A 20,518-nucleotide genomic window follows, 5' to 3' on the forward strand; every position below is an offset into this window, starting at 1 on the left:
TGAAGCAGAAAACTCTGATTTTAATCTTTCACCAGAAAGCATGGGCTGTAGCTCAACAACTTCAAGAAACCCAGACTGTAATCCCAACAGTGACAGTTCCAGAAACTCTAATGAGTCCAACTCACAGCTCAGCAAGAACGGCAAAAGCCTAGTTGGCAGCTCAGCAAGAATGGCAGCACAAATCCCAGAAGCAGCTGCTACAGAGACTTGTGAACCCAGGTGCACAGCCCTGGGCACTTTGTACATCACAGTCCTTCCCTAGCCAGAACAAACCATTTCCAGAGGTGTATCTGGCATTACAAATAGCATGTATTGAAATTATCGCTGATGGAAAAGTCATCTGAGGTTACCAAATTAGTTGAATGTTTTAAGGTGAAAAAGCCTTAGGGGATGTTGCTGCAAGCTATGAGGCTCTAGGGCTCTCCAGTAAGATGAAGCTGAGATCTCCATGAAAGTGTTTATGGCACATCTTATAAGAGAACTGTCTCTCACCAAGAATTAGGCCATGCATCAAATCTGGGAAAATCAGATAACTCAGCAATTCAAATATTAGCTTTACAGATGACAAAGGATGGAAGAGACCTGTTGAGAGTCAAGGCACCAACTGCTATGAGAGCAAAGAGATGAAGAATGAGATACCAGCTACTTATGTTAACAGTTTAAAGAACAAAAGTAGACCAGGAAAGTAACTTCTGCTAAAGGAAATGTAATCTGTCCCTTTTCCAGACAATCTCTGCCAAACCACAATTTCATTAATCCTAACATAAAAGATCTAACTCATGGCAAAACTGAAATTTTCAGTTCATCACAAAACTTCAAAGCTTGATGGGACTGATTCATTGAGTTCACAACTTAGCACATTACTTTTTACAGCTCACAGAGGAGCATGGCTCACACAAATGGTCATTTAGGAATTACCATGTGAGTTTCTGTCAAGTAGTAAAAGGCCCAAGCATTTTACTTTTAAGATGCTCCTCAGACTCTGAACCTTACCTATTCAGAGCAAGCAAAATGCCTTTCAGGTATTTGCAATAACCTGTGTCACATCTACTGAACACCTCCAGCTTCACTGAATCTCCAATATCTGGCACTCCTCTGCGACTTTCAACCACCTCCCAAGACATTCCTTTCATACCAAAAGAAATTACTCTGTTTCTTCTATTGGGAGGATTAACAACATCCATTAAATTTTTCTGCACTCCCAACCACTGAATGTCTTGCCCCTCCCTCCTCTCTACCCACTCTTTTCTCAAAATACCAACTTCCCATAAAGTAAAATCCCTCCTCCTGAATAAAGCTTCAGTTTCCTCATTATCCATCCTGAAGAGAACTGTAATTTTAAGACAGAATATAATTTAAATACTTCATATAATACTGTAGAAATTTTATGCAAAGAACATCTTTATCCTGAAAGAATTTAGAACTAACTCACTTTAGAACCACTTTGGTCTGAAACAAAGTTATTGAGGACTATATTTGTGAGCACATAGAAGGTTGCTACATTTAAAAGACAGCAGAACCTGGGATCGACTAGCATTCTATTCTGTATCCATCTACCCATACACACACGTACATATAAACATATAAATAGACACCCACCCTGCCAGCGAGGAGGATGACGTATGTAAAATTTTAAACTGTTACACTGGTATCATAAATCAAGAAAATACTACCTTAAAATGGCCAAGCCATCAGGTGAGGTAGTCTGGTGTATGCTGTGACATAAGCCTGGAAGAATGATGAATCTCACAGTTGCAGAGGGTGAGCTACGTTACTCCCCAGGGCAAACTGAAAATGTCTCGTCTGGACCTTTTGAGTCAGAAGAGCAGAGGTACAAGTCTTAAAATTGAGGTGAGCTTTCAAAACATCCTCATTCTGCAGCTATGACTGAAGAATGAATGGAGTCTGAGTTTAGCAAAAAGCTATAATGCTTCAACTTGTAGTACAACATCCTAGCAGAGTGTGAAATTCAGTGTCAAATGTCAAGTCCAGCACTTCATGCTAGGCAAAATGCAATTTGGATATTTGGTAGTGCAAGCTACGCTTTTTACATAAGAAATGTGATCTAACCTGAAGTAATCAATTCTGATAGGTAAAAGAGAAATGCCTAGCTCATCTAAGCAGAAAGCCCCAAGGTTATGAAAACCTCCGTCAGTTTCTACTCACCGCTAAACAACTTGGTAAGGAACATGCTTTTTGACAGAGCCTCAAGCTGTTACACAAAACCATTTCAAGATGAAGAGCTTTTCAATGAAAAATCTCCTCTAGCTCTGGAGATCTGCCTATTCCACAAGACATACAGAGGAAAGAAATATAGGCAGTGAGAAAAAAAGAAAAAAAAAAAAAAACCAGAAAAAAAAGAAAAAAAAGGATGAAGAAAAAGGAGTGAGGGAGGAGGAAGGGAAGAGGGAGTGAAATGCCTCATAACTCTACCAGGAATGCAATTATGAGCAGATTACAATTGATTTTCTATCTATTTTCTGACTGAAAATAACTGTAGTTTGAGGCCAGGAAGTAAGAAAAATGGCTCTGATTCTTATTACACCATCTCACCTCTGCTTTTGTTATATTCTACTTTTAACATGTAATTTAGCAATTAAAATGAAGTGTCAATTCTTTCAAGCATAAAAATACGGGCTTGTTCAATTAATGGGTTTCTTGATTCAAACATATGGTAGAAGTAGTACATTTTTTATAAATATTTAGCAAGCTTGGAGACATGAGGCATTTTAAATATAATGATACATGATAAGAGATATAAAGCATCACTATACAACAAGTGCAGTCCGAGGACAGAACCACTTCAGTCTCTTCATAGAAACAACTCACTACAGCCTTTGTACAACATCTGTTTCTTCCAGTACCTCAGACACAGTTTTCAGTACCACAAGTCAAAAAACAAAGTGTAATCACCTCAATCACTAATAAGGCCGCTGGCTAGCTGCCATGGCAACAAACACTATGGAAATGACTGAATGATGAAATTATCTCTTGAATAACTTAGAAAAACTCCTATCTATGACTACCTAGCTGCATGTGGGACACTACTTCACAGAACAGCAAAAGCAGCAGAAAAATATTTACAGAAGAGGAAGAGCAGAAGTTTTACATCACACATTTTCTACCCTCCCTCCTAGTTAGTATAAAACTCTCTCCCCTTTTTTACTACTGTTACTCTCCTTGATGCATTTCAGGTTTTAAGAATTATTTAAAATACAGATAATGAAGAGATTGATCATTGGAGGCTGAGGCTAGCAAAATCCAGATTATGATTTGTTTTAATTAAAAAATAAAGGGCAACCAGGGAAAAAAATTAAACAAACTCTGTGGTCTCAAGGGCCAATTTTTTTTTACAACTAGTTCAAGATAGCAGTTATGAGATGATCCAGAAAATATCAAACAATATTTTATGACTCCTGTAATGAAAGAAGTCAAACTAAATCACACATCTCTTTTCTACCAAATGGATTGCTTAACTGTAAGCCATTTCTGAGTACAACAAAAACTGACCTGAGCCAAACAAGTTCCTCATTTTACTTCATACTGACTTTGAGCTGGTTTTTCTCCAGCTTGCTTAAAGAGTATTTTCAACTGCACACAGGATGTGTAAGATCTCACAAAATAAAATCTCATAAGGTTTTTTACTTACCTATGTAAAACTCAACAGTAAATATATAGTAAATAGGTTTCATCAAATATCTAACTGAATCTCCAATCTTTTCAAGTCTCACCAACTGCAAGCCTAGTTTTCTTCAAAGATATCAACAGCTCTGGAACACCAATAATATTTTTAAAGGTTGGTACAACCCAGAGAAACAGGCAGTGAAATCACTGCAGCAGAGTGTTGTTCAGCACAGCAGTCAGCATGAAATGCACAATCTGCACAGATGAGTCAAGTCTGGATAATCCCTTCATGCTCTGTCAGGCTGAGAGTATGGGGTTTGTTTTTAAATTGCATACCTTCAATAAACTCCACTTCTCTGCATTTACATTTTAAGACATTATTTTTTAAAGTGCATTTTGATTTGCAGATGTGTAAAAATACTGTTAGTGGAGCTCTGTCTAGCAGGACCTCATAAATAATAACTGCCTTTTTAAAAGGATTGCAAATGGTAATGGTAATTGTAGCTCCACTGGGTGACTGCTGCCCAGAAGTCTGGTGTAGTAATAAAGGTGTAATAACCACAGTAAGATTTGCAGAGAGATTAAATACTTCAAATTGGTTCAACTACCTCCATTAGGAAAAAAACAAAAAGTAAGTTTTTGAATTCTCAAGAGTAAGTGGTCTAACTAATAAAAAAAGAAGGGGGAGCAGGGACAGAGAAAAAAATTTCCCCCTAATTCCCTAAAATAGTTGCAAATGTGTTTTTTACTGACATAACAAATTGTCTTTAAAATGTCAACATGCTTGAGTTCAGATTCATTCATGACAGATTACACTCTGCTGAAGTGTAATATCACCCTGGAGCATTGCCAGTTAGAAAACTCAGTTCACTAAGATATATCTAATATAATCCTTGCAGAAGTCTTACTGTCAGCTCACCGGCTCGCTATACGAGCAAATGCTACGTGGTGAGGAGACAGTGGAAGAGGAAGTACCCTGCCAGTTTAAAAACCCAGACTTACTCGAATGGTTTCTTTTCCTTCCAGATCAAAAGACCGTGCTACTGCTATCTTAAGTATGTTGTTAATTGCATAACCCCAAGAGCCGCAATTATGAGTTATGTCTCCGCTTTACAAACACAGATCAAGAGGACAAGACACAGTAAACAAGACAGTTCAACACATTTGTTGTTCAAGAAGTGCGGTCTGCCGTTCAGCGGGATGGATTTACTTAACCCAACTTTCGGCAACACCATCGCTCAAGGGCTATTTGGCCCCGTAAGGGGTATGAAAGCAGCGCCAGGCACGGCAGTGTCAGCCGGGGCCAGCTCCGGCTGCAGGAGCCGCAGCAGCACAGCCCGGCGGAGTTTCCTCCCCCGGGGGCAATAGAAAATCACGTCAGCGCTCCACAAATACAACCCTACATGCCCGCCGCTACTCAGACATGCCTGCAGAATCGGCTCCAAAACACACAGGTGACTGAAAACGATTTTTTTACGAGAAATTAAGACTTAGAAGCCACAGCCAGATCCGAGAACGGTGAAACCAACACTTACTACGGTTCGCTTAAACAGAGCAAGCCAAATTATGCAGACGGTTCTCTCACACAAAGCGGAGGGGAATAAATCTACACTTTCTCACAGAATCACTAAAAACAAAACACCCACAAAACCAAGCCCAGAAGTCAGAAGCAGGGGAGCGGCAGGGTGGGTAGAGTACCTGCAATAACTTTTCGGTTCCTGGTCAGGCTGCCGGTGGCGCGGGCAGCGTGTCCCCCGGGCAGCCGCGGCTCGGGCACGGCGGCGGGCGCGGTGCGGTGAGCGGGCGGGCCAGCCCGGAGCTGGGCACTGGGCACGGGGCACGGCCGGCCCCGCCGCCTCGGCCCGCGCCTCCCGCCGGGCTGGGCAGCCACCGGCTCGGGGAAAACTTTCCGAAGGGACGGGGCCTGCCGAGCGCGGGGCGATCCCGCCGGCCCCTCGGGCCAGAGGGCCGGGGCCGTCTCCTCCCTCCCCGGGAAGCGCCGCCGCACCGCGGCCTCCGCCGCCCGGGCGACCTCCACCGGGCGACCTCGGGGAGGCGCCGGGGGCAGGGCCGGCGTTGCGGCCCCAGTGTTGACACACGCGCCGGCCCTGCCCCGGCAATGGGCGGCGCCGGGGCGGGAGCGAAGCGGTCGCGGCCCGGCGCTCCCCCGCCGCCATCGCCGGGGCCCGCCCGGGGCCGCCAAGTCCCCGAGCCCACCCACCTGCAGCCCGCCGGCAGCCGCCGCGGCAGGAGGGAGGGAGGGAGGAGCGGCCGCAAGGTCGCCTTCACCTCGCCCGCCGCGGCGCCGCCGCCCGCATCCCCGCCATGCTGCGGAGGCGCTCCGCGGAGCCCCGCCGGGCCGCCCCTCCCCGCCGGGCACAGCCGAGGCGGGCGGACGGGGGGCGCCCGGTGCCGGGGCGCCACGAGACCCGGCGGGGGAACCGCCCGGGCCGGCCTCGGCAGCAGGACACGGCTCACCCCCGCGCCGTGCTTTCCCGCCCTGAATTCCCGAAGGTTGCCGCGGTGCCCCCTTCCCAGAACGCCGCTACCTTACCGGCTGGGGCCAGCGGGGAGGGCCTGGGCGGCGCGGCCTGGGCAGCTGGTCCTCCGGCCCGGCCAAGGTCCTGCCGCCATGGGAGAGAAGCTGCGGGTGCTCTCGGGCGCTCGCTGTGCAAGTGTCCCTGTGCCCCACCGCCCCGGCTGTGCAGGTGGGGAGAGGGCGGTCGGAAAGCTTTTCGCCAAGGATCACGAACTCCCTCTGTGACAGAGTTGGGAGAGACCTTAATTTCCGTCCCGTGTTCTAATTACGAGATGTTTCCTCCCACCCCGCAGTTACTTTTATGCAGCTGAAGTAATCTACCTCTCACCATCCCACCCAGCCTTCTGTGCTTCTGCCGAGGCGGCTGAGCGCCAGGAGCTTCTTAGAAGATATGAATGAAAGTCTGGTGTTGTGATTACGGCTTGTAGCTGGTGGAGCATATCGTATACAAGATAAGAGATACAGCTATTGCTACTCACAGGCTGCAAATGTGGATTTATATCTGTTACCCGCTCCTATTTTGCTATTGAAATCTATAAAAACCTCTTCTGGTACCCAGCAGAAAATGGGCTAAATTTAAAAAATTTGGCATCCTATTTACACGAACTCTATGCAGAAATATGAGCCCAAAGGGCCACTTTGTAGGGGTTATTTTTTCAATAAAATATGATAGATTTGCCTAGACAAAAGACTGTGAAAACACGGGGCTACATTGCTTTCCTATAAAAGTTTCCGTAAACCCTCCTTCTTAGAGCTGACGTAGTCTGTACAATGATGGCATGATTTTGTTAGTTTGACTCCTTCATCACAAAGTCTGTTGAGTTTTTCAGTGGATCTCATCCCCGTCCTAGGCACGAGTTTGGAGGGTTCAATTCATGATGCAAAAGGCCACCTCTCTCCCCTGGTTAGCTACTTAGCTATACAGAAGGAATTTGAGGCCTCTGCTTAAAAAATTAAAATGCTTGTTCCCTCAGTCCCATATGCTGGTGCTGTTTCAGAGCCAGAGTGGTGTCCAAATGTGACTATGAATATTAATTTAATAGAGGAAATTGGTGAAAGCAAGATGAAAGAATTAGACACTTGCAGTGCTACTTTGCTGCTTATTATGGAAGCCTTTGCCGGTGATTGAGGAGCATATGAGTCAGTTAAAAGCACTGCAGTGCTGGAGAAAATGATTCTCAATTATCAGAATAGGAGAGAACAGAGCAATATGGAATTGATTTTGAAACTACTTAAAATCATGAGAGTTTCACATTAACTTTTTTCCTTAGTGTACTATAGCTCCTCTTGAGTTTGTCTAAAGGATCTTTTTGACCTCGTCTCCTGTTAGAAGATCTTGTGATTCTGTAGACTTACAGTATGTTGTGAATAATTAGAACATGCTGCTTATTTGCGTATTGCCTCAAATGTGAGGGTTACTCAAAATGAGGTGAGCTGCTTGATGTCACTGCACTGCTTGTTGGTAAAACCTCATTTCCTCCCTATTGCCTTAGGAAATAATTTGCTTCCCAGTTAATATAGGAATAGGATTCTGACTTCAGCGTGAGAAACCAGGGTTTTTCTGTTCTGTGACCACAGCCCCGCGATACAGTAACAGACCTTCGAAGGAGGGATTGTAAGTGTTAAAATATTTTCTCAGGGTAGGACAGTCAGAGGCTGGGGATTTATATGCTTTCAGAACTTCCCATATCTCTTTTTTCCTTCCCCATTGTATGTCCTCAGTCATTCCCACATCACTGTTCTTCAGGTTTTGCCGAAACACAGGATTTCCATGGCTTCTTTAGGAGTTTCACATGTTTCATAACACTTTCCTGGTCAGCTAATGAAAGAAAAAGTTGTAGTTAATAAATGAGAACATACTTATGGGATTAATCAATACTTAAAATCAAGAAAAGGGAAAATGTGACCAGCTCCCCTCTTTGGAAACCAGAACTTCCTTTGTTTCCAGAATCTGTATTGGCATAACTACAACATAATATAGAATAGCATAAGTTTATAAACAAGACTTTTTCTGTAAAACTAGCTTCCTATATGTGTTAATTCTGATTTCCCTTGTCTTCTTTATCAATCTCTGTCAAGTCAAACTTGCATTAGCAGCTCTAAATCAGTTATCATTTTTTAGTATAAGAAATGCACATTCATCTTTTCAGAATTTCTTTACCTTCTCAATTATGTTGTGCGTTTCATTAGCCACTTCCACTCGCCCCTTATGGGCTACAGCTGTTTTCCATTACTTGAATATTTTCTGCCTCATACAGGGAATGGCTTTCTTATTCCTTCAGTTGTCCAATGCACTGGCCAACCCCTGTAACTGAACCTACTCCTCATCCTCTCAGCCTGGGAAACCCATGTTTTGTGCTTCTATCCACACCTGCTTCTAAGGTTGTTGTGGAAAGAAACACAAACTCTCTTGATCCACCTTGGTTTGAGATTGTCAGGTATGTCAGAGCAGGTAACTGATTTCAGCATAATGTTATCAGTATTAGTGCCTGTTGCTTTTGTCTTCTTAAATAACTGCTGCTTTACTTAAAGATCCTGAACATTAAGCACATTTCTTGCTGGCTTTCTGCTTCAGTTGTTTGAGTACCTTTGTCAGGTATACACTTACCCTTGTCTTCCACTTAACCACAATTATGGTCTGATTCCAAACTGACATCCTTGAAATATCTGGATGGTTTGTCAGCTTTTTGTTTAGCCTCCACCTGGCATTGTTTCACCTTTTCAGCCATCACATTTTGTCGAGATACTTTTTCATCTGAGAATCTTCTGCTGCTTCTGCCATTATTTGTGTGGAAAAGCCTACGTACTTATATGACAAAGCTGCTACAACAATGTACATTTTGTTAATTTATGTTACCACAGCAACTGAGTCATGCAAAAATGTAGTGTTTCATTGTTTAGTATTGCACTTTGGCATTCTGATAAAAAGCTAGGGGAATGTAGTCTGTGTGCAGCTCCTGTGGAGCTGGGTCTTAACTAGGTGGATAACTGTGCCTATTGAGAAGGTATCAATAGCTGGTGTCAGAATGGGTTTACCAGGTAGGATCCTGTAGGAATCTAAATCCAGTTATGTTCGGTTCTGTGAGGAATTGCAGGCATGCTGGAAGAGGGAATTAGGATCCTGAAATTTAGAAAACTGATCTAGAAAACATAAGACACAGGTTGGGGGCGCAGAAGCAATGAGCCTAGACAGGTATAAAAAATTGCACAAATTCAGGAAATGAACAATGGGTGAGAAAGTAATCTTCCAGAAAGGAATCTGGAGTCTATGATAAGTCACAAGCTGAGTATGAGTCAGTGATGTGTTTTCCTGGCAAAACCAGTAAACATTCCAGGAAGATATAGATGTGGGGAGCAATGTGTGGGCTATATGCAGTATTGATAGGACACAAATGGAAGGGCTGATTTTGTGCACCACAGCTTGAGAGCTATGTGAATCAACAGGAGTCAGTGCAGGGGGCAATGAGGATGAACAGAGGACTGGGAAGACTGAATGAGCTGGAGTTGTTCAGGCTAGAGAAAAGGCAGAAGACAGACATGCTAAGACTCTTCATATACTTAAAAGGCCATTGGAAAGAGGAGGGGAATAATCTGTTCTTTGTAGGTAGGGTAAGATGTAATGGACTTAAATTGCATCAAGGAGGAAAAGCTTTTCTGATGGTAACATTAGTGAGGCACAGCTTTATATCACAGGGTGTTATGGTGTCTGTTACTGGACGTCTTTAAGTACATACTGGACAAATACTAAGTACTATTGATCTGGCATTGGAATTGGAGGATAGACTAAGTAACTAATCAAGGTCTGTAACAGACCTATTTTTCTGTGATTATAATCTGAGTCTTCTGATTAATCATAATTTCTTTATCAAATCCCATTGTACATTCTGTTTTCTTTTCAAGTCAGATCCCTGGTCATCTCTCTGTTCTCTGAAGGACAAAAGAATGTTTTGTCCCTTTTTTCTTTCTGTGTAGTTGAAGACCAAAGCTTTTCTCATTTTTCTGGTAGCCCACAACAGACACAAACTGATGAGTTATATTGCATTTTACTGCTGAGATAACTATTATAATTACACGAGTGAAACATGCAATAAAAATTATTTAGATTACTCTTGTCAGTCTATTCAGACATGTTCTGCATGAACTGTATATAATGTTAACATAAATCTGAGATTTTCTAGTCATATACTAGACAAAATTACTCAATTCTAAAATGTTACTGTGTTCCAGACTGATCTAATGCATATAATCCCAAATTCTCTGATCTTCACTGACAGGAACCCATAAAAGTTTTTAATGTAAACTGTACTATGTTACTTATTTTTTAGTCATGATTTAATTTTGAAAAGTCTTGTATATTTAAAAGAAAAGCCATTCACTTCTACATTTAAGTTTAAAATTAATAGCTTATACTAAGAAAAACTGGCATCTATTTACTTGGCAGATCTGATCAACAGACAGCATTCCTGATAGGTTTTCTGTGGGTTTTTTTTCTGGTCATGTTTTCTATTCTAAGTTGGTATTAATTCTTTCTACAAACTTTTGTGTTTATAGCCTTAAATCAGCATGTCTGTCAGAGCAGACTCATACACGATTTGTCATAAAATAATTTTGTCATATTGCAATAATTGCCAATGCTGAATACTTTATTTGCTGAGTTTTTAAAGTGAATGCCCATCAGAAGTTTAAACCCACTCTTTCCCTTAAGGACAACTTTGCCAAACTGTACAGTAATTTTATTTTTTCTGAGAATAAGGATTTTCTTTCTGTAATTATTTCTTGTTGCCTGTGTACCTGTGCTGATCCACATATTCATAGGTGATGGGGAAAAACAGGCGGGGAAAAAAGTGAGAACCTTTCTCAATAATGTTGGATTTCTCAGGGTCATAAAACCTAAAATCTAACAATGAAGAACCATTGACTTCACGTAAAGCCAAGGATATTGGAACTGAAATGAAAATGTCAGTTTGCCTGAAAGAAATACATATTAAGAAAAGGATAGAAAACATAAAGCATTATTATGCCACTATTTATGGTGCTTCAGTTTTTTAATGCCACAAGCAGCTCTTGCCTTCATACCTCAGAAGAGATACAGTAGAACTAGAAAAAAGTTATAAGGATGATCAGGTATATGGGGCAGCTTTTCCATGAGGTGTGGCTGAATAGACAGATTCTTTAGCTGGAAAGGGACACAGCCAAGAGAGGGTATGAGAGGGATCTATAAATCATGAATGGCATAAATGCCATGAATTGAGTATCTGTCTTTATATTGGAGCTAGGGAACATTAGATAAAATTGTCAGATGTCAGTATTCAGAGAGACAAAAAGAGAAGTTCTCTGAAACTATCAAAGTTTTCAGAAAGCAAGTGGTTATGTCCATGAATAAAAACCCAACTAGAGCTCTTAAAAGCTAAAGTTTAGAGATCTCTATTTCAGCATGTCTCTAAGGCAGCCCCAACTTCCAGCTCTGCTGGAGCCTTTATACATATACTTTTATTCATGTGTTTGGCAAAAGCCATCTTCAGCTGGCCACTGTCAGAGAGAGATCCTGGGCTGGACTGAGACATGTGCCCCAGCATGAGCATTCTTACTTTGTTGTTAATTCGCCTGCTGACTGAGAAGGCTTTGACACTCTGACTTGTGTGGGTCTGTGCTTCTGCAACCTTGCAGCACTGCGGGAGACACAGCCTGGGAAGTGATCAAAAGAATAAGCAGGAGGCAGAAATCTGCCTTTGATACGTAATATTTTAAGTTAAAAAAAAAAAAAAGAAAAAAGAAAAAAAGAAAAAAGATTGCCTTTCACATCCTTGGACACAGTCAAGCACAGACAGATGCCTGACTCCATTATCACTTTGTCCTGCATCCTGATAAAGCCAAGCAAACTCCTAAGGCACTTTAAGGCCACAAAAGGGGTCAATAATGCTGAGGGTGGGAGAAAGAGTGAAGAAATACCCTTGATGTGCCTGCCAGAGAGTGAATCAAGCAGATGCAAAACTACTTTCTGCAGCTAGGAGATATCACTTGGGGCATCCCTGAAGTGGGTCAGGGCAGGGGTCATGCTCACTGTTCTCCAAATCTCCAGAGCATCAGCAAGAAGGAGAATTATCCATTGTCAACATATCCAGAAGTATGATTGAAAACTAGCATGGGAATCTTCTTAACTGCAGAACACAGGAAAGTACGAATTCAGTATTTTAAAATGTCTGACTGACAGGAATATGAAACAGGCTTTCAATTAGCAGGATGCATACTTGTCAGCTTCTGGAGACCAGGAAGGATATGTCACCTCAAGCAGCAGCTTCCTGGAAAACTGTGAGACGGTACAGGCAGAGGAAGAAAGCCAGTACTGAGGGACTCTTCATACAGGTGATCCCCTCTGGGCTGTGGAGAACACTGCTAGAGGGTGATGGAGTAACCCAGTGGTAAAAAACCAGTTTGTCCCCATTTTAGGAAGGTCTTTTTTTACCCCATGTGACTGTCAAACTGTGGTTTAGTGAATAAGGAAAGAAAGATACGGGAGTGTAAAGTGCCTCCATAGCATGTATTTACTATTTGTTATTTTTATTTTGAAGCGATGAAAATTTAAACAAAAGTAGTTGCTACAGCTTTTAAGATTTTGAATAAAAAACCTTAAAACACTGAGCACTTTTGCATTTTAAAGAATTTTTATTAAGTAAAATAGTGCTTCTGTTTTTAGTTGGGGTTTTGGCTCCTTGATTAGGAAGAAATTTTCACTGAATTTTAGTTTATCTGAAAACATTTTAAATGCTAAAAATTCAAATGAAAGAGCTCTTGGGTGATAATTTTCAGATGTTAAAATGCTTTATTTTCTTCACAGCTGGCAAAAATTGGCAGAACATTACAGAGGAACAAGCTATTTTTTGTTCTGCAACCAATATGATGCTTAGTCATAATCTGCTGTTTCACCTGACAGTATTTTTATTATCAGTTTTGTACCTCAGTACTGTGGGTAGTTGGTGCTTTTTTAAGGTGAAGTGATACCATTTTTTCCCCTTCATTCTGATGAAATTTGATCTTACTGATGCAAAAAAGAAAACCCAAACACCCGTGCTTGTGTTTCTTTTTTTTTCCTAGTGGGGGGGTTACAGTTACTTCGTATACAGTTCTGTTTCATGATGGCTCAGAAATGAACACAACAGTTACCACAAATGAACAAAATGGCTTTTGGTTGCAGTGGCAATTAATTTTTTTCAGGAACAGTGCAATTTGCCCAAAAGCTAACAACATACTACCCTTTTCTTAGTGGTTTTGCACATCATTAATGAGAAAGTTCTCCTAATTATTGCTGTTTTTTATACCTTATCTCTTGGAGATGAGAATCTCTACTTTCTTTATTCTTTCCACTTATATGATTTTCGGCCCTCTTATTTTGAAGAAAGACCTGAAAGCAAGCAAGTAGTGAATTGTCTCAGTATTTATTTATTCATTGTATTTGAGATAGAAATGCTATGATAGTTACTACTGGGCATCCATGTTGTTAGACTTTGTTTCACTTTGATTTCTTTTACAATTTTTGAACCAACTGAACAGTTTCCAGTGTCTGTATTTTAGCTGAGGGGCAATACTGACTTCAGACACCTTCATTCTGCTCCAGTCATTGACTCTCTTGGAGCCTGTTTCCCCCATTCCTGGCCACCTTTGTATGTCCTTTACTGTGATGATGAAGAAGCACTGGCACAAGTTGCCCAGAGAAGTTGTGGATGCCCCATCCCTGGAAGAGTTCAAGGCAAGGTTTGATGTAACCTGGTCTGTGGGAGGTGTCCCTGCCACAGCAGAGGGGATCAAAGTAGATCATGTTTAAGGTCCCTTCCCACCCAAACAGTTCTATGATTTTATGATTATAAGCAGAATCATAGAAATCATAGAAAATGATTGAAAGATTGAATCATAGAAAATGGTATGAGAAGAGACATTATTTGGCCCATCATTATACTCCACAGCAGGATCATCTCCATGTAAATTAGTGCTGAAGGTGTTTGTCCTACTTCTGGAGAAGGCATGCTGATGGGGACACCATATAGTCTGTAGGCAAAATTCTCCAGTACCAACTGGTCTGTGCTGTTTTAGTAGTTTACCTGGGAAATGCCTTCCAAATAATCGTCATGGGATTAATTCTCTAATTGTATGTATCTACAGGTATATATCTATTGGTATATATCTACCAATACTATGGGCTTCTGAGTTTCTGCTAGAAGAAGTGGAGTTCTTCATTTGTATACAAATATGTCTTTAGACATGTCTGAGATGGAAAGAACATCCCTAATATCTAACCTACTTTGGAAAACATTTCACTCTGTCTCATCTGCAGGACAACTATGGAGTGCAATTTATTAATTTCCTCTTTGTTGTACCCTTTACCCTTATTTTCCATGTTTCTTCTCATCTTCTAAAGGCTAAACCAAATGCTATTTCTTTAAACCCTGTTTATTCTCAACTCATCTTTTTTGTTCCTCTTTTAATCCTTTCAGCTGGTTCTCAAAGTTCTCATAATAAGGAACTTGAAACTAAGCATGTGGTGGAAGAGAGACTGGGTGGCATTAAATGTCCTCTCTGAGAACCTCAGCTTATCTTTTAGGAGGGCGGGTGGGGAAGTTGATCAGAGGAAAAGCCCTCTCCCATTACATCACCACTGAAGCAAAAGCAGTACATGCAGCTCTGCATTGCTCACTTCAGGCTGTACTTGCTCTGAAGCTGAGTGCTGGATACCAGTGAGCCACAAGGCCTTGTAGGAGAGTATGAAAATCAGCAGCCACCACGTCAACAACAGAGTGCTGGCTTTTTCTTGGTGTTTTATGTCTACAATGATTTAAAAAAGATGCTTGCAAAAGCAAGTTGCCAGAAGTGCTCTTTTACCATCTCTATTGCAGATTTAAGAATGTATCATCTTCATTCTTGAAGTTGTGGAGTAAATTTTCAAGTTACCATGTGAGGGAGGAATACTGAGAGGATTTTTTGCATATATCTGAAAAGCAAATTGATCTAAAAATATATTCCATTGTAGTTCAGTGTTCAGAAATATTACTCTTTTCAGTTCTATTTTTATAAACAGCTTAAATAATAGTTCTTTAAAAAAAATCCTTATTACTATAGTACATCCTATGATGGAGGATAATTGTTTCTGAATCTTCTACTTGTTCATCTGTCAATCTATAAGAAACTCAGAACAGTTTTGTGAGAATGACAGAACAAACTTCAAGTGGAGTGAATTGTCTGAGGTCAAATGAAACACAAAGGAAATACAAGTGACCAGACTGATGTTATGATTCTGGGAGAACATGTGAGTGTCTGCAAATAGCATTTGTGGTAAATCCATACTACTTTGATCATACCTTAATTTTAATGGCATTATGATACTAATAATTACCATAATGCTGGACATGTAACCTGGAATTCTGAGTTTTATGTGATTATCATTGATTTATCTAAATCATCACAGTTTCAAGGATAGAAACTAAGATTGAAGATAGAAAATTTATTTCGTCTGCTGTTGCCACTCTTTGTTCATTTAGAAACATCATATTTAGCTCCTGCTACTTTGATGTTCTGGGTTCAAAGTCCTCTGAGAGGAAAGATAGGACATACTCTTCTTTGTGAAGACAGAGATGAATTAATTTTTCAAGTATAAACTGTCCTTGCACCTCCAGATCCCTAGGGTAGAGCCTACTGGAAAGAGTTTTTCATCTGTTGTTTTGGTGCTGACCCTGGCATGTGGCATGTGACGTGACAGATGGACTGAAGGCTCTTATGTTAAAAACCTGAGAATTCATTGATTTTGTGATTCTGAAATTGACGATGAATCAACATCTTGATAGAATACCTTCTGCTTAGTGGTATTATCTAATAATATGTAAGATTTTCCACTGGCACCATAGTGCTTTGAATTCATATTGCTATTCATTAACAAATCTCTCCTGCAGTGTTCTCTTACTATTGTTACTGCTACTTGATATAAATTAAAAATTTATTGGCAAAGAAATCTAAAATATTGGCAAATCAGAATCAGTTTATTCATAGAACCACAGAATCACAGAACCACAGAATAACAGTATATTCTGAGTTGAAAGGGACCCACAAGGATCGTAGAGTCCAGCTCCTGGTCCTGCGCAGCAGCATCCTCAAGAATAACAGTATGTGTCTGAGAGCATTATCCAAATACTCCTTGAGCTCTGCCAGGCTTGGTGCTGTGACCATTTCCCTGGGGATCCTGTTCCAGTGCCCAACCACCCTCTGGGTGAAGAACTTTTTCCTGATATCCAACCTAAATCTCCCTGACACAGATTCAGGCCATTCCCTCAGGTCCTGTCACTGGTAACCACAGAGAAGAGATCAGTGCCTGCCGCTCTTCCCCTCAAGAGGAAGCTGTAGCTGCAATGAGGTCTCCCCTCAGTCTCCTCCAGGCTGAACACACCAAGTGACCTCTGCCATGAGGAGTGGCTTTCTCTCAAATGCCCTTCACCATCTTCATTGTCTTCTTTTGGATGCTGTCTAATAGTTTAATGTCTATTGTGGCACCCAAAGCTGCCTCGAGCACTGGAGGTGAGGCTGCCGCAGAGCAGAGCAGAGCAGAGCAGAGCAGAGCAGAGCAGGACAATCCCCTCCCTTGCCCAGCTGGCCATGCTGTGCCTGATGCCCCCAGGACAAGGGTGGCCCTCCTGGCTGCCAGGGAACTGCTGACTCATTGTGATGTACAGCTGCTTCTGCATTTCTCCCCAGCCTTTGGGGTATGGATTTTGTCTTTATAAGGCTTTACATTGTCCAGGACATGTTGACATAAAGGATAACCTGTTTCTTCCAGTTATTATTTATTGTTTGTATTATTGTCACAATTATTAGTAGTTGTACATCGAGGACTTGTTCTGGATCTTGTATAGGGAATGAAAAGAAGATATCTGTTCCCTTCATCACACCTAACTTAGAACAAGAGAATATAGATAGTGCCAGAGTCAGAGGCATGTGATCTGAACAATTATTGGTTTTGGATATATGAAATGAGATATTTCAAGATCTACATGTAGACTGTTCCATTTTTCTCATTTGAAAGTGATCTTTCTACTGAAACTATATGATGAAAAAAGCCCGTATCATCAAAACTGAACTCTCTTTTTAAACTCTGCTCTTTTTTTTTTTTTCCAGTTGATATAAACACTTCTTATCCTTATTAGCAGTGGAGATTTTTTTTCAGTTCCTGAAAATTTTCTTCAGGTGGGAAAAATCATTTGCCATTTGCTTCCCCAGAGGACAGACTCTTTGGGTCTTGTGGCACAGGCTTCACAAACACAAGGATGCATACTGTAAACTCTACTGCTCTGGATCAATATTGAGCAATTTTATAGTCATTCTCCCTCATTATAACTTCTGCCAAGTAATATATAATAGCAATTATTAAGATTGCCACTAGTCCTTCTCAAGATGTAGAGTTGACCATGCTGCAGGTGACCTGTATTAAAGGAAAGATTCTCTCTCAAAGCAATGTTGTAAACAAACTGAAACCATTACCATTAGCTTAGCATTTGAGAGGTAGGATGTGGAAAGGGCCCTGACCCTGGTTCTCTTTTTGTTGTCAAATGTCAGGATAATTTTAGTTACCACTACTGCTTTTACATGAGGTTTGTCCTATCTGTAGTCTATCTGTAGTCTGAATTTGCTTGAGCACTGCAGGCTATTGAAATTAAGTCAGAGTCACACTAGGTAGGGTTGATTCTGTGTTAGCAGATGTATTATTTTTTGGGCACACTGTTGTGGGGTAAAATCTCACCATCTATTTAAAAATGGTGATATGAAAGATTAACACCTTAGGGAGGCATAATTGTTTCTGATTTGATGTTTCAGTATATCCTACTGCAGAATTTGCTGGCTTGATTTCTCTGTGCGCAATTTGTCAAAATTACTTATGCAAAACATGATTTGAAAGGTTGGCATCTTAGGCAGAGGTGAAAAAACAGCACAGAAATATTTTCCTAACCCAAATCTACTTGCCCCGTGCTAGACCTGCCCTAAAAAGGGATGATTGATCTTTCAAATGTCTTCAAGTCCCCAAAAGTGTTCCTCCATTTTGCTGTATATAGAAGACATTAGCAACATTACATTTTTTTTTGCCTGCATGGTTCATGTAAAAATAATACTGCAATTGTTTATTGCAATCCAGGATTAATTTAGCACAGGTCTAGAGGAATGTACATAATACTGGATGGAAAACTGCTTCTCTGAAAACACCCAGCATGTGGGTTTTCAGTAAACGAGGACATTTGGTGAAGTTTCAGTTTTCACAGATGAAAGGTAAGAAAGATTTACATTTATACATAAACATGCACAGCAGGGGGAAAGCTCGTCTGCCTCACAGCTTGTGGCAACTGTTCAAATGAAAATGAACACTTCTGAGGAGTACTATTCTGGAAAGTGCTGAGAGTCCATGCTGCTCACTGTGCCAATGGCCCCAAGAGCAATACACCTTAGATGTGTCCCACAACATGGGCTGGCTAACAAGCATACCCTCAGCTTCAAAGGGTTATGGAGTTCAATGATTGTTTATTGATCCTACATGAAAGAGCTCAGTAGCTCATGGTGAAGTTTCCATCATATACCAGAAACATTCAGACTGTGTCCTAGGGAGAGACATAGGTAGCCAATGAAACAACATTAGTACAATTACTAAAGCAGCAGGAGCTGGGCAGGAAGGAAGAGTCTGGGCCATGTATCTGCCTTGGCACCAGAGCACTTGTATGTTTGATTTTAATGAAATGCTGATCAGTTTGGGGTAGGCCTCTGTGGCAAAATCATCAGTGGATTTGTGTTATTGGAGGTAAATCTGCCTTGATGTTTTTTGAGGGGATGAGCTCCTCTGTTCCTGGGATAGATGGGAGAAATGGTGTTCCACATTCATGTGATGCTGGAGGAGCCTCTTGTTGGGGATGGCAGGAATTGCTTGATGGAACATTAAACAGGTTTGGGTTTAGCTCATGTCTGTTGGTGGGTCTTGCCCCTGCTAACAGTCCTGCTTCAATGTTGTGTTCAGGGAGCTGCTGCCTAGGTGTTCTGCATGAGATTTATGTTCAGTTTGGATCTTTGTGTAGTTTTTATTGGCAACCAAACTGTGCCTGTTTGTTGAGCAGAGGATTGAATCCCTACTTTGGAGAAAGCAAATCCTCAGGCTGCTACTTAGAGCCATAACCTGTTAGAGACAGAGCGGGGTGTTCCTGGAACAATCTCATGTCATGTGAGAGGGAACCAAGAGAGTACTAAAAAGAAATCACAAGGTCTTTGCTTCCTCTAGGTCTTACTCAAAAAGGACTTGCTTGGTCTCATCTTTGCTGCTTTTTAGTGGGTAGCAGTGAGACTTTACAGTAAGAGACAGTTGCCTGACATCAGCCAGGCCTTGAATTTAGTCTTACCTCCTTCAAGACAAATTGCTAACCAAAGATTAGATGCTTGTAGCTTGGACTCAGCTTAGCCATCTTTATAACAGTTTATAGGCATCTTGCCAAAAAATTAGTGTAATATGTATTAGGATTAGCTCTAGGCATATTGCTGCATGAAGGAAGCCTCTTTATATACTTCTCCAAATGTGTTGCTGAAGGCTGCAATTGCAGGAGGATGATACTCCAATAATGATTTGCATAAAGTTAAGTTTGTATCCTGTTATCCAATAAGAGCTTGCAGCAAGCCTGCAAAAACTTGCTGTTCTTGCCTCATTTTCTCTTAAAACATTTTCAGGTCATCTTCTAGTATTTGTGCATGAATATCTGCATCATACTTAATCAGTGTGATCAAGCTGGCATTTTTGCACTGGTGACAATCTTCTGTATTAGGAAAATGCCAGGTCCTTGCCTTAGATGTCACAACAACTCTTCTCATATCAGTCCTTATCTTGGGAATTAATCAAACTTGATTTAAATGATGTCATACCTTGAGATTAACACTTTTTATTTGAGAGTAGATAAATGTTTCCTCCTTTGATGTGATTTATTGTTTGCCTGAGAGTTATGTATCCGAAAGGGTGCTAACATGTGTCTATCATTCCACCCCTGAACTATCTACCAGGCTTCCAAGGAGTCTGAAATGGAATCTGTTGTCTTTAGGATCACCCCTAATTCTGGTGTATTTTAGTCTCTACTTTTCCAGCTACCCTAAAATCACACAGAAATATGTGAGGTTCTTTCTTTTTTGTTCACCTCCAAAGCTCTCAGGTTGCTTACTGGATACAGTTCTTCAGTGACTCTCACCCCCACATTTCTTTGTCTTGAAATGGATTCTGATTATTCTGGTTGAAATTTATATCACCACTTTTCTCCAGAAGCCTTTGAGGAAGAATTCAAGGAAGCGCTCAAGTGAACATCTGTA

At 41.2% G+C, this 20,518-nt stretch overlaps 2 protein-coding genes and 1 long non-coding RNA gene across 4 annotated transcripts in view; 2 read left to right on the forward strand and 1 right to left on the reverse strand.

Moving 5' to 3' along the window:
* Window positions 1-6,312, reverse strand: part of ZC3H12C (zinc finger CCCH-type containing 12C) — a 44,986-nt gene extending 38,674 nt beyond the window's left edge. The window contains exon 1 of one of the 2 annotated variants that reach the window (XM_085063731.1): window positions 6,179-6,312. The gene's annotated coding sequence lies outside the window, so the exon portion shown is untranslated. Of the gene's footprint in view, window positions 1-5,322; window positions 5,459-6,178 lie in introns of those variants that run through there. The other variant, XM_085063721.1, reaches the window with a different exon arrangement.
* Window positions 1,567-3,855, forward strand: LOC146444899 (uncharacterized). The gene is made up of 3 exons (XR_014850879.1): window positions 1,567-1,851; window positions 2,093-2,180; window positions 3,726-3,855. It is a non-coding gene; the product is annotated as an uncharacterized LOC146444899 (long non-coding RNA).
* Window positions 5,735-10,646, forward strand: LOC146444900 (uncharacterized). The gene is made up of 2 exons (XM_085063743.1): window positions 5,735-6,332; window positions 6,457-10,646. Exons 1-2 carry the CDS (start codon window positions 5,950-5,952, stop codon window positions 6,560-6,562), a joined length of 489 nt encoding a protein of 162 aa, XP_084919869.1. The 5' UTR covers window positions 5,735-5,949; the 3' UTR covers window positions 6,563-10,646.
* The last annotated feature ends 9,872 nt before the right edge of the window (window positions 10,647-20,518 follow it).

Source organism: Lichenostomus cassidix, chromosome 1, assembly GCF_008360975.1.
Source record: "Lichenostomus cassidix isolate B80296 chromosome 1, HeHo_3.0, whole genome shotgun sequence".
In the NCBI taxonomy this organism is placed as follows: Eukaryota; Metazoa; Chordata; class Aves; order Passeriformes; family Meliphagidae; genus Lichenostomus; species Lichenostomus cassidix.